The sequence below is a fragment of the Sparus aurata genome, chromosome 23 (genome assembly GCF_900880675.1).
Source record: "Sparus aurata chromosome 23, fSpaAur1.1, whole genome shotgun sequence".
Taxonomy (NCBI): domain Eukaryota; kingdom Metazoa; phylum Chordata; class Actinopteri; order Spariformes; family Sparidae; genus Sparus; species Sparus aurata.
Window position 1 is genome coordinate 12137535 of NC_044209.1, and position 12644 is coordinate 12150178.

The 12644-nt window shown below is 40.1% G+C and overlaps 3 protein-coding genes across 4 annotated transcripts; 1 reads left to right on the forward strand and 2 right to left on the reverse strand.

Annotated features, from left to right (window-relative positions):
• Nucleotides 1–2164: 2164 nt before the first annotated feature.
• tufm (Tu translation elongation factor, mitochondrial) lies at nucleotides 2165–6067 on the reverse strand. Its single transcript, XM_030409015.1, has 10 exons — nucleotides 5976–6067; nucleotides 5170–5216; nucleotides 4937–5075; nucleotides 4608–4774; nucleotides 4148–4417; nucleotides 3829–3961; nucleotides 3611–3715; nucleotides 3319–3470; nucleotides 2995–3114; nucleotides 2165–2614 (listed from the first exon to the last, which is right to left on the reverse strand). Exons 1-10 carry the CDS (start codon nucleotides 6010–6012, stop codon nucleotides 2444–2446), a joined length of 1341 nt encoding a protein of 446 aa, XP_030264875.1. The 5' UTR covers nucleotides 6013–6067; the 3' UTR covers nucleotides 2165–2443.
• A 473-nt stretch (nucleotides 6068–6540) lies between these two features.
• Nucleotides 6541–10213, forward strand: hspbp1 (HSPA (heat shock 70kDa) binding protein, cytoplasmic cochaperone 1). 2 transcript variants are annotated; one of them, XM_030408646.1, is made up of 8 exons: nucleotides 6541–6739; nucleotides 7355–7483; nucleotides 7741–7954; nucleotides 8083–8307; nucleotides 8467–8622; nucleotides 9281–9377; nucleotides 9475–9586; nucleotides 9934–10213. In XM_030408646.1, the coding sequence occupies exons 2-8, from the start codon at nucleotides 7364–7366 to the stop codon at nucleotides 10012–10014; spliced, it is 1005 nt and encodes a 334-aa protein (XP_030264506.1). In that variant the 5' UTR covers nucleotides 6541–6739; nucleotides 7355–7363; the 3' UTR covers nucleotides 10015–10213. The 2 variants fall into 2 exon arrangements, with proteins under 2 accessions (XP_030264506.1, XP_030264507.1); XM_030408647.1 differs by having other exon boundaries at nucleotides 6732–6950.
• A 199-nt stretch (nucleotides 10214–10412) lies between these two features.
• tmem86b (transmembrane protein 86B) lies at nucleotides 10413–12401 on the reverse strand. Its single transcript, XM_030408649.1, has 3 exons — nucleotides 12121–12401; nucleotides 11685–11928; nucleotides 10413–11348 (listed from the first exon to the last, which is right to left on the reverse strand). Exons 1-3 carry the CDS (start codon nucleotides 12169–12171, stop codon nucleotides 10897–10899), a joined length of 747 nt encoding a protein of 248 aa, XP_030264509.1. The 5' UTR covers nucleotides 12172–12401; the 3' UTR covers nucleotides 10413–10896.
• Between the last annotated feature and the right edge of the window lie 243 nt (nucleotides 12402–12644).

A 12644-nucleotide genomic window follows, 5' to 3' on the forward strand; every position in this document is an offset into this window, starting at 1 on the left:
TATCGTTACAACTATATTTCAGTGTGTTTTAACCCATTCTTAAACTTAAACCTTAAGTAGGATCTTTATTTCTATCATCCAGGCAATCCAACCAACAATGTTGAAAGCTGACAGAGTATCTCATCTGGCTGGTGTGTCTACACGCAGGTTGTTGTCAACATGGCCATGTGACCAGAGCACAAATGTCTCTGGAGGCCCACAGTCTCAATGTGACTCAGCAAACATCGACACAGGTAAATGCTGGTTTCTAATTTAGTGTACAAGCACTCTTGCTTGAAAGTTAAAGCCAGTATCACTGACCACCAGCGACGTTTACTGTCTGATCATGTATCTCTTTAAGTTATTTTGCTTATGGAGACATTCATCGTCCAGCTGAGCACATCACTCAGCAGTGCTAGCTGCTCCAGCATCGGCTCCTGCAGACATACAGTATTTGATTACAGCAACAGGCTGATTGGATTACAGGAGGCACTGACTCAAATACCTACAGCAAACACAGAGCAACAGGAGAACTTCCTGCTGGGGATGAACAGGCAGAGAGGACACCAACAATTCAGCGCACACAAACACCGACAGGGTCGGCCTGGCTTATCACACGGAAATGATCTGCTGAAGGACACTAGAAAACTATTAAGGCTCACGGTAACCACCCTCACATCCTCACTTCGTCGCTTGAGGATTATTCCTGTCCTTTGGTATTTCTACATCTATTCACTGATGTCGTTTCTCTTTCTTTCTCATTTATAGTATTAGTGGATTTTTGTCAGCAGTTAAATCTTTGGGTTATTGTCAAATTAGTTAATTTAAACAAAACATGTGGTTTTCAGTTACATCTTAAAAGGTGCAATCGGGAGTTTTGGAGAAAAAAACTTTAATCAGGAGAGAAAAAGCTTAATTGACAGAATTTTTAAATGCCTAAACAAATTAAATACACTTTGTTGTCATGACTGAATAAACTGAAGAAACAAACTGACCTTGAAGGACAACACAATGTCATACTGTTTTACTTTTTTCAGGTGGACCCTGCCACTTTTCTACCTTCAAACAGTCCTCTTGAGACCTTATTTCCCTCTGAGAACAGCTTGGTTATTCAGTTAAGGAAAAATAACTATTTCTGAGTTAGTATTGTTACCTCATTCATATAGTAAATATTAAAATTCTGAGTTTAAATTTTCTTCTCCAAAACTACCTTTTAAAGGTCAATTGCATAATTTTTTGGGACAATTCTAATCACATATACAATCAAAGACTTTGAATAATACAATGGGAAATGAGCACTTTGTGTTTCTCAGCTGATCACTATTCAAAACATAGTTATTTTGTTGGAACATTTTTATTTTATTTCATTTGAGAATTGGTTGTGACAAGAATGTTTTATTCGTTTTTTTTTTTTTTATTTAAATGCACTTACCTTTAACCATATATTTTGTTGTATCTGTAACCTTCATCTACCCTTGCAGGATTGACTGAAAAAAGGTCAAACTTTTAATCCATCACCACTCAATATAGCAGATTATTTGTACTTACACCTGGATAATTAATAAACCAGATAATCATGTCTATCCACCACAAACTGTAGAACAAGTAGACTAGTTTAAATAAATATAACTATTTTTCAGAGAAGCTCGCGACTAATCATTTTGAGCCCAGAATTATGAGCTGCATACAGTGGGCTCCTGAAGCACCCATTTGCTGCCCTCATGTGGTAAAGTCATCTTGCTACATACAGCACACAATTCCCATTGTCAGCCAAGTCTTTAAGCATTACAAATCTGTATGAATGGAACATAGTAATATATCAGTTTATATAAGTGTATAAGTATGTATATATAAGTTTTAATTGCAGATTGTATTAATTGTAAATGTTACTGCTTCAAATGTTTTAATTGTTCCCGTTTCTTTGCTTTTTATCTGCAACGGTGTCAATTTTTTTATTTATCTGGTTTTATCCACATAGTCCTCCTTGCTTGCTACCTCCTAGTGTCTTTGATGATTATTGCTATATTTGCTTTATTGGGTCTGACATCAGGGTAAATCTCCATCAATGTGTTCTCCTCGCTTTAAATGAATGAATACTTCCTGCTTATCTATAACATTTAGCATTTTTTTATGTATTCATTTTTAGAAATAATCTGTAATACCAGTACCACAAAAGAAAGGATGCTTTTTTTATATTAAATACATTTTATTACATTAATGAAGTAATTTTGACAGTCTGGTCTAAACACATAGTCAGTGCTGAACATAATTTTTTTTTGGTTGGTTGAACTGCACAACAGAGCCATGTATTCTTTTGAGTCTTCTCGTGTTTGAGGTTTGTACATGAGTATTTGTTTATTTCTATAATCATTTGATTTGACCAGCCCTTGACACCCACGCGCCCTGCCTCCCTGACCCCCCCAGCACACCCTCCCCCCAGCCCAGCCCTCTCTGCAGTTTCTCTTTAGCCCCAGTTTGCCTTGTCGTCATCTGTAGCTGTCAGGATGTCTGTGACCAGGCCGGTGCCAATGGTTTTGTTTCCATCTCTCAGAGTGAACCTCTGGCCTTTTTCGAGAACCATCGGCTGGCGTAGCGTGAGCGTCAAGGAGGTGTCCTCTCCTGGCATAACCATTTCCTGAAAGACAGAGAGTGGTGACTTTTAAGAAAACTCTTGTTGCTGTATTAGAATGTTAAAAGTCTATAAAAGTACACTTTTTTATATCCTTTTACAATTACTTGTTTGGTAAACCAAACAAGCGACAAGCATGTGACGAGAAAAACAGAAACCACTGTATGCAGTCTAGCATTAAATTTTAGCTTTGTGAAAATCACAACTATCACATCCTAAAACATAACAATGCTTCAAATGTATATTAAAAAAAAATTACACAAAAATTGTTTCACAGATTATACATGAAACATCATGAAGTTACATAAAGTAACAGTAGCTACATGCAATAGTTGTGGATGTGCTTCAAATCTGAGACTATTTGACAGACAGATACACACACACACCTTGTCAGCGGGCAGAGTGATTCTGCAAGCCATGTCCCAGGTCAGAGAGAACATGACGGGCATGAAGTTGGAGACAAACGGTTTGTGTCGTCCTCCCTCTTCCTTACTCAGAACATACACCTGAAATACAGGAAACACAAAGGTGTCCACACACACACACACACACACACACACACACACACACCAGTGTTCATTTACCGGATAACAGTGTATCCAGAAAATCCAGTGTATTATATTTTAAAATAGACATTGTTTTGTCACTTATTTCACTGAATGTTCAAAAACATTACAACAACAACAATCTGCAACTTTGTTCTCTCAGACCTGGGCCTGGACTTTCAGGTGTGGCTTGATGGATCCTGGTTTGCACATCACCATCCCTCTCCTCACATCCTCCCTCTTCAGCCCTCGGACCAGAGCGCCCAGGTTATCTCCTGCCTCTGCCCGATCCAGAGACTTGTGGAACATCTCAATACCTGAAATTGTTTGTTAGATCAGACACTATTTTTAAAAAAAAATTAATTTATGCAAAATTTCTCCACTCTACTCTAATTTGTCCCCTCTCGGAACATTTATCATGTTTTGGTTCATGTGCTTTGCTTTTTCTTTCACTCACCTGTAACCACTGACTTGAGGCTGCGATTGTGGCCCACAAACTCGGCGTCGTCTCCTTTCTTGATGATGCCCCTCTCCATAGTGCCTGACACCACCGTGCCCCTGCCTGAGAGAGATATTTGATAACCCTCCAATTCAAAGCCAGCGATCTTTTACACTTCAGTTTAATGCAAGACAAAATGTGTGCAGGTTGTATTTCTGGCCTTTTTTTTTTCATACCTGGGATAGAATAAACCCCTTCGATGGGCAGAAGGAAAGGTTTTTCCAGCTCTCTTTTGGGCAGAGGAACATAAGAATCCACAACCTCCAGCAATTTCATCACTGCATTCACACCAAGCTCAGGTTCTCTGTTCTGAGATGGAGCAAAACAAATAACATTTTGTCAGATCCCATTAGACACTGCACTGAATTAGTCAACACAAAAGATGGAGCCAAATTCAAGCAATTACAATATTTTCTACTGTAACTGATAGATACAAAAGAAGTAGCTGACTGTTATCTAAACTGTAAGACTATTTACTCCCAGCCTTCCCCTCACCTCAAGGGCACAGAGGGCTGAGCCTATCACAACAGGTGTGTTCTCGCCATCATAGCCGTACTCAGTAAGCAGCTCACGGATCTCAATCTCCACCAGCTCCACCATCTCCTTGTCCTCCACAGCGTCGGCCTTGTTGATGAAAACTACCACGTGCTCTACACCGATCTGTCTGGCCAACAGGAGATGCTCTCTTGTCTGAGGCATCTGGCCATCAGTGGCTGCCACCACCAGGATGCAACCGTCCATCTGAGCTGTGCCTGTAATCATGTTCTGAAAAAGGAAAGAGGTTGGGGTGATTAAAGGGGAAAATTACTTCTTTAGTCAATAATAAAGTCAACAAACTTGAAATGCTTAACTAAAGTGAGGACTGATCTGCTACGATAACAACAAAGCTGCATCATGTTCAACACTTTATAGGCCAGGTTGGCTACAGGTGTTTTATGGAAGAAAAGCAGATTACCTTGACGTAGTCAGCATGCCCAGGACAGTCTGTGTGAGCATAATGTCTGTTGGCTGTGGTGTATTCTACATGAGAGGCGTTGATGGTGATTCCTCTTGCCTTCTCCTCAGGGGCATTGTCAATGTCCTCATACTTTTTATAGTTTGCACCACCAGCTCCGGATAGTACTGAGGATACAAAAACACAAGGTTACATTTCTGATTTATTGGTTCACAAAATAAGAAAAATTAGGTCTTGACTGTTTGTTACAGGTCAGTAGAGCAGTCAGTTTCTATGTTATTCAGTATGCTGGAGTGTAGGAGTACAAGCTGGGTTGTCCGTAATTCTACCTTTCGTGATGGCTGCAGTCAGCGTTGTCTTGCCATGATCGACATGGCCGATTGTTCCTATGTTCACATGGGGCTTCTCTCTGCTGTATGTCTTCTTCGCTTCTGCAGCAAAGGTCCGCCGACTCAGAGGCACAGCGCACTATAAATCAAAGACAATCCAACGAAATTTAAAATAAAATTCCCAAATTCATGTTAAAAACTGACTGTAGACTGCAGTTTGTGTGCATACTCACTAATCTGAAGGAGCTGTGCAGGAGGCTCGGTGAAGTGAGCTGTAGGGCTGAGAGGAGAGATCCAAATATGATAATTTTATAACATTAGGTAATGGCAGATTAACCGGATATTTCTATGTAGCTCGTCCTCTCATCACCACTAAGTGCTCAAAGAAAATGTTTCTTGTCACAATAAAAGCCTTGAAACTTTATGATGGTGATTTATTCAATTTAGATTTATGCAAGTGTCAAATGAGCAACAGGGGACGGCATCGTGTTATTTAAAATATATGAGCATGTCTGGAGAATTTAAGCTGTTTTACACTTGCATCGATCAAGACCATCGGTGTTTTCTGATGATAAGAATGGGAAAATGTCAAAGATTTGTATTACATTTATAACCATAACAGTTACATCAGGTAGCTAAAAGCAGCTTTGCAGCAGCTGACATCAAGCTAACAAACCCATTTGAACAAGAAAAGAAGGACTCAACAAAGTTATTCTCTGTTAATTAAGCTGCTGTTAGCTGTCTAAACTATAGGCTTCGGTACCTGTCTAGCTGTCAATAATATTAACTCATTTCAGATGTCATTCATCAGTCTGTCCTCATCCTCAGCTAGCTGTATCGGAAGCTAACACTCTTGGTAACGTGACCTTGCTGTGCTATCCGGAGAGACCACATCATCTTTTTTTATCGTAAGAAGTTATATTCCCACAAACACAAACCACCTATTCTGTTATGTAGAGGAACCAATGGTGTTATTAATCAATACACAGTCAGAACTACATAAAAAGTTGCATTCTACAAGACAGTAAAGCGATTTTACCGGAGAAACATGCACGCAGTCCCACCAGCGCCGCCATCTTGGATGGTTAGACAAGCCAAAGATGAACAAAAAATTAAGAGAGTACCCGGTCAGCAACTGCTTCTTTGAGTTTTATTGGCGGCTGGCAAACAACGAATTGGTGCGTTGCTGTCACCGAGCTCCAAAGCTGTCACTGCAATCAGCAGACTTGGGTTGCAAAAATAGCGGGGTTTTTTTCTCGTTACAACGGTTGAAAAGTGACGGGGACAGAAAAGCTATCGAAGATAAAGGAAATGAATTGATTGTCATTATTGATCGTTATCAAACACAAAGTCCATGTAGAAAGATTGAGCTGGGGGTTTGGAAATGTCATGTTTTCATTTGGGCGTCATAACAATAGCGTTGTAAAGCACAGACTGTATTTAGTTTACCTATTTTTCTTTTTTGTCTTTTCTTGGTTTGACTTTCGTGAATAGTTAATTATCTATTTTAAAAAATCATTTTATGGCGTCCCCAGGAAGTACTTTCCTTTAATAGACGCCCGATACCCAGAAACCACAGTTCCTGTTCGAAGGAATTGCCATGAGGTACTTCTCTCACTTTTACTGACACTCTCTGAACGTCGCGAGAACAGATGTCAGGGTCTTACCTTAAGTACGTTAATGTGTAGGAGGTTGCTGTTGCCCCTGTTCCATACAAGCGTCGTGTTGCTGTTAGTTTTGCTATAGTATAAATATAAAGGGCTGTGTTGCCGCCGAAAAATTGAAGACTGAAAATACTTTGAGGTGAGGAAAAGAGTACGGGAATAACATTTTGCTCGCCAATTTGGTTCAGATTTTACGGTAAAGCATGGCGGCCTCCTTTGTCACCGCACTTGTGAGATAGCTAGCTAGAATGTTCTCGCTCATTCGTATTTAAGTGTATATAAGGGGTGTTAACTTGTTTTGAGCTGAAAAAAATAGTATTCGAATAACGTTTTATAAGACTCCTGTAAAGGTAAGGTGGATATAAACTAATTGTCAACGAGTTTCAGTGTTATCCCGAGCTACATTTGAAACTAGCTAGGTTATGCGTCTGTTATGTAAGTTAGGGCTACTGTGTTTCTGATATTTAGTACATGTTACTTGTTAGCATGATTTAAGTAATTTATTTATTTTAAGTAAATAAATGAGCTGTTACTGCCAAACTGCCGTGACTGTGATCCTAGAAATGGTGCTAACATATTTAGTGTGAAGCCAGCTGAACTACTGGATAGAGTAAAGGACTTTAGACATCTGCCTGGTGGTTAGTGCTTCCTGTGTTTGGCGTTTATATTCTCAGGTCATGTCCAGCACAACTGCACGTTATGTCTCGAACCCTGTTGTCCATGTCTTACTTATAGTACTCGTTTTTCTCCTTAGCTACACATCATGGCAGAAGACAGGCAGGGCAGGAGGTATCCTCAGAACCTGCAGGGTGTCCTGCAGCTGGCCGTAGATGCGGGATCAGCTGCAGAGGGACCTGCCCCTGTTGAACCCATGTCAGAGGAGGTAAATGCCTGTTTTATTACATTGTAACTCTTGAAGCGTGTGTTGTGTCCAGGTAATCTTCTGTTCATTTGGCTGTGTGTGTGTGTGTGTGTGTGTGTGTGTGTGTGTGTGTGTGTGTGTTGGAGACTATGTTTTAGAAGAGTTCATCTTAGGTTTGGCTAAGACAGTGATGGCTGCATCCTTTTTAGGCTGGTATAAGTCTTTTATTCGTACCATAAGGACCCCCACCTGTTCATCATATTCCTTATTTGTTATAGAGAAAAATGTGGCTGAGAGAAGCTCTTGCAGAGGTCACCAAAGGGCAGATGGATGAAGTGCAGAAGATAAAACAATGCGTGGACATTTTGCGCCAAGAGGGATCAGGCGAAAGGGAGAGAGAAGGAGAGGAGGAGAGGGATGAAGACGATGATGTGCGGGAATCAGCCTTGGAGGTGCTGTCCGAGCTGTGTGAGAATCTGGACAATGCTAGAGGTTTGTAATGAACGGCATTAGTGTCACTATAGATGTTGATGGAGCCCTGAGCTACTGTAGATGGAGGTATTGGATGAAATCACCCTTGTTGTCTCTATGTTGACTGTTTCTCCTTCTCTGCTCCACAGACCTAATGACTCTCGGTGGACTGGAACTGTGCCTCTCCTTGTATCTGTGTCATGGTCAAAGTGGGCTGAGGTGGCGTGCTGCTGAGCTCATTGCTTCTTGTGCCCAGAACATGCCGCAGGTGCAGCTCCACTTGCTTAGCAACGGGGCGCTGCCTAAACTGCTGCAGCTGACAGACTCAGACCCCAACCCCACTGTCAGAGTAAAAGCCCTTTACGCTGTGTCCTGTGAGTATCTAAGACAGTGCTGCTAAAAATTCTTGATGCTCAGTGCTGCTGAACATTAGACGATCAGAAGCATTAATTTGTTTTAAGACAGCACTGGAAAGTGTAAATCATTAAGACTAGGTTGTAATGCTGTCTGCATTTATCCGGTTCTTACTTTAGGTTTGGTTCGAGATCAGGAGGCAGGTCTGCAGGCTTTTTTGACCAACGATGGTTTCTCAGTGCTGATGCGAGGCATGCAATCGGAAAACGAGAAGCTCAGGACGAAGTCGGCATTCCTTCTGCTCAGCCTGCTGATGTCTTATCCTGAACAGAAAGGTATGTGGGAGAGGGGCCTTTAATCAGGAAAGTGCTGTTTTGTCAAAAATCTAGCATTTAGACTAAGTTATGATGCTATATTCTTCCATTTCATTTGAAGTTAAGTAGCTCTCCTTTGTTTGTTAGTGTTTCAGGTATTTTTATGGTTTTAGACACAACTCATTTTATTGCTTCCTCCAGAAGTTTATTAGAAGAGATATTTAATCTCATTAAGGCGTTCCCAGTTAAATAAAGATATAAAGTCCATCCCATTAATGAAATGGACCCCATTAAGTTCAATTGAGCCCCAACAGATCTTAAAAATAGAGCAAATCTGTTGAAGCAAGATGTGTGAAACGTGTAGTTTGCTTCTTGTTGTTAATGTTATTATTCATAACAAGTTAGTTTGGGTGTTAATTTGGGGCCACTATTTTTATGCCTACTATCAGTTATGATCTGATACTACACAGATACCATAACCCTTGTTATGCATAAACATGGCTTAGATTTTACAGCGATCGGAGTGCTCCTTTATTGTAGTAGGAGAGACTTGAAGAGCCCAATCAGCTTGGAGTCGTTGTGTCAGCACTGACAGTATAGAGTTACTTATTCCCTGAACTAATCCTGGGACTTTCATTCATTTTGGCTGATCTATTGTCATGTTTCCTCCTTCCTGTAGACACGGTTGTCTCCATGGGTATGGTACAGCAACTGGTATCTGTTCTCCGCACACCACACGCACCTTTCCATGAACATGTGCTTGGAGCCCTTTGCTAGTAAGAAACACTCTCTTGACTTCACCATCTGTAGACTGACAATAGTTTATGATTCACATTAATAATTTTACCCTTTTTGTTTCCTGTATCTGTCTAGTCTGGTGGAAGACTGTCCTCAGGGACTCAAAGACTGCAGGAATCCTCCTCTGGGTCTGGAGGAGATTCTTAAACAGCGATCCAGAGAGCTCCAAGGGAAGGAAGAGAGTCAGGTAATTATGTCTTTTAGCTTGATGGTAAAATATGGTGAAACTAGATTAAATCATTGTGATCATTCAGAATTGAAATTGTGTTTAAATCTTTTATTTATTTTGTGTTGAGCAAGTAAAAGAGATGGTTATAAGAACATTTTCTTTTCTCATTTACTAAAGTACTGCTACATGACTGACAAATCTAGTGCTGTAAAATGTACAGTACTAAGTCTAAACTAGATTCCAGCGTTCAACAATGCTTGAGAAATTTTAAAGGTTCATAGTCTAATTTTTAAGACTAATTCTTGTCCAGAAACCAGCTTTTCAACTAACTTTAAACACTAATCTTTTTTTTTTATTTCCAACAGGAAGAACTGGACTTCTGTGAAAGTTTGAGAGTCACATGTTTCCGTGGGCAGCAGTCAGATGACAGTGGGATGGATCGCTGAAGACTTATTTACCTCTCCTGTTTTTGTAAAACTTTGCAAAATGTAACAGTACATTCATGATCTAGTTCATGGATGCGAAGCAATGTTTTTGTCTGTTAGAACAGATGCTGTCCATATATTGCATGTTATCCAGGAGCTGGATTTTACTGTGTAAATAACTCTAGTTATAAAATACCTTTCCAAGTCATCTGGTACTTAAGTCAAGTGTTTTGAGTTTTTCATTTCTAAATGCCACACCATACATCTCCATCGGAAGTAGTTAGTTAACTGTTATCTTTTACATTTGTTAATATATACATATATATCTCGCCATGCTGGGTTTGTATGAAGTCTGTGAGTTCAAGTATTTTCATTTAATTTAGTCAATTGTTTCTTGTAACACAGCTCAGAATCATGGACATCATCAGCTTTTTTTATTCCACATTTATTAGTTATAAACAAAACAAATGGGAGCATTAATATACACATAAGGGTTCAGCGCATAAGTAGAAAACATTGCCACTACACACACCAACTGCACATAAACACAGATTTCACAGATTAAAATATGCTTGCACTAGTCACAAAATACAGAAAATATTCACAACTGATATTTGAGTTTCTGTCTGTCTTGTTTGTGGACTTTGGAATTTGAAAATGTGTTGGCTATTAGTATGATCATTGAAATGTCAATTACAAATTGGAAACACACTAAGATATCTTGGCTTGCAATCTGCTATATTATTCCACCTTTTGAACACAGTAGCTGTCAAGTGCTGACCTTGTTTTGTTTATCTTCCTCTTTTTCCGTATTTACTGACAGAAAATATTTATAGGTAGTTTTAGGACCTAACCAGGTTGAGGGAGATCCATCAGACTTTAGGGGTTCCACAGGGATGCTGTTTAGGACCTCTTCCATTTTGCAAAGTCGTCCTTGCTCTCCACTGCCCTCACATCGCCCACAGCTATTAGTAGCTGTGCCAAATAATACGTCACCATGACTACTAAGTGACCATGCTCCATTGGTGCTGTCACCTTGAAAACCTGCAAAGCTAGTGACAGGTCAGATACCATGAAAATTAAACTTCCTAACAGTGTTGATGTGCGGCCGGTTCTGATGGCTAATGTCCCCATCACAACAATTAACAAAATGTAGACCCCCACACCAGGAACTAGTAGATCTGAGTTTGGGGCCTTTTGCAGGAATGGATATAGGTAGATGTAAAAAGCACCTCCAAACAGGAACAGGATCAGATATAGAAAACGGGTCCAGGAGGAAGATGAATATGCTGTATAGCGACTGGAGAGGAAGGTGAAGGAGTAGAGCAGATGAGCCACAGCAAATGCACCCATTCCTGAAACAGATGGAAATAAAATGAATGATTAGTAAAATAAATAATAATAATATGTAAATAAATGATTTACAAAATGCTAATTCTGCTTGATTTTTGTTGTACAGATCACGTTGAAAGATAAGATACTGAAAAAATTACATATTGATAGCAATTGGTTAGGGACCTCAAAATAAAACAGAAACCACGATACAATTAAATCCATACTTACAAATGCAATGCACATACAGTATATTCTAAGTATTAGGCCACAGATTCGACTTGACTGTAATAGCAGACAAAAATGCCCAAACTGCAGCTGAGTTTGCACCTTGAAAACTCTCCAAACACAGCTCTTACCATGCAAGAATAGCTCAGGCCATACCAGGCAGAAGTCACCTACAGCCGAGAAAACCAGTCCTCCCACCACACCCAGGACACTCTGACCTCCGTTCCAGCTCAGCACTGCTGCAGCCAGTAGGAGTGCTGGTGCTGATTTCACTCCTGCATTTGTGATGGATGAGGGGATGTCAGGAGTCCACAGGTAGAAGTACAGAGCTGTGGACAAAAAAAAAGGCAAGAGGGAAAAAAAGAGAGCGCAGGACTGATAGAGAGGGAGGAAGAGAAAAACAAAGAGGCACGACACAAAAAAAATGTAAGAGTCCACTCTATGAATCATGATTTTAGACTATTTTTACATCACACATGGAGAGAATTTTAAAAGTAACATAGACAACTATTTACTGTACTGTACTTTAATGACAGCTGTTAATGAGAGGAAATGTCATTTAAGTACCGTGTTTCTCCTCTGGCGCCTGTCATAGGCATCCGTCTCAAGGATATCCATCGTCTCAGAGTAAGCACTGACGTCAGCTCCAGCAGATCTCAGTTGGATTTGTCACTTTCTTCCTTCTTCTGTGTTTGCAGTTCTGCCTTTACTCTCTTGGTATAATCCTCAGCTATTATCGTCTTGTCCTCCAGTCCCACCTGTCTCAGATCCCCGCCGTCTCCCTCTCAGTCTGTTGGTATTTCAACAAATGAACTTTGGAGCAATCCTTGCTGTCTGATTGCACTCTGATAATCAATGTTCTCCCTGCTTTGAGTTCTCGTGGGCCAACAGCTGACCTTTGACCTCTCCGGCTGGAATACATTGGTGACATCAACACATAAGGGGCAAAGTTAAACTGGTAGTAAACTAATATACGACAAAGGTTCTTTCATTAGTTTACTTTATATGAACTTCCGATGACTGTTGCTAATGACAGATTAATTGTGGGAAAATGGCCACATTCTTAAATGGGCTTTCTTTTGGGAAATCAT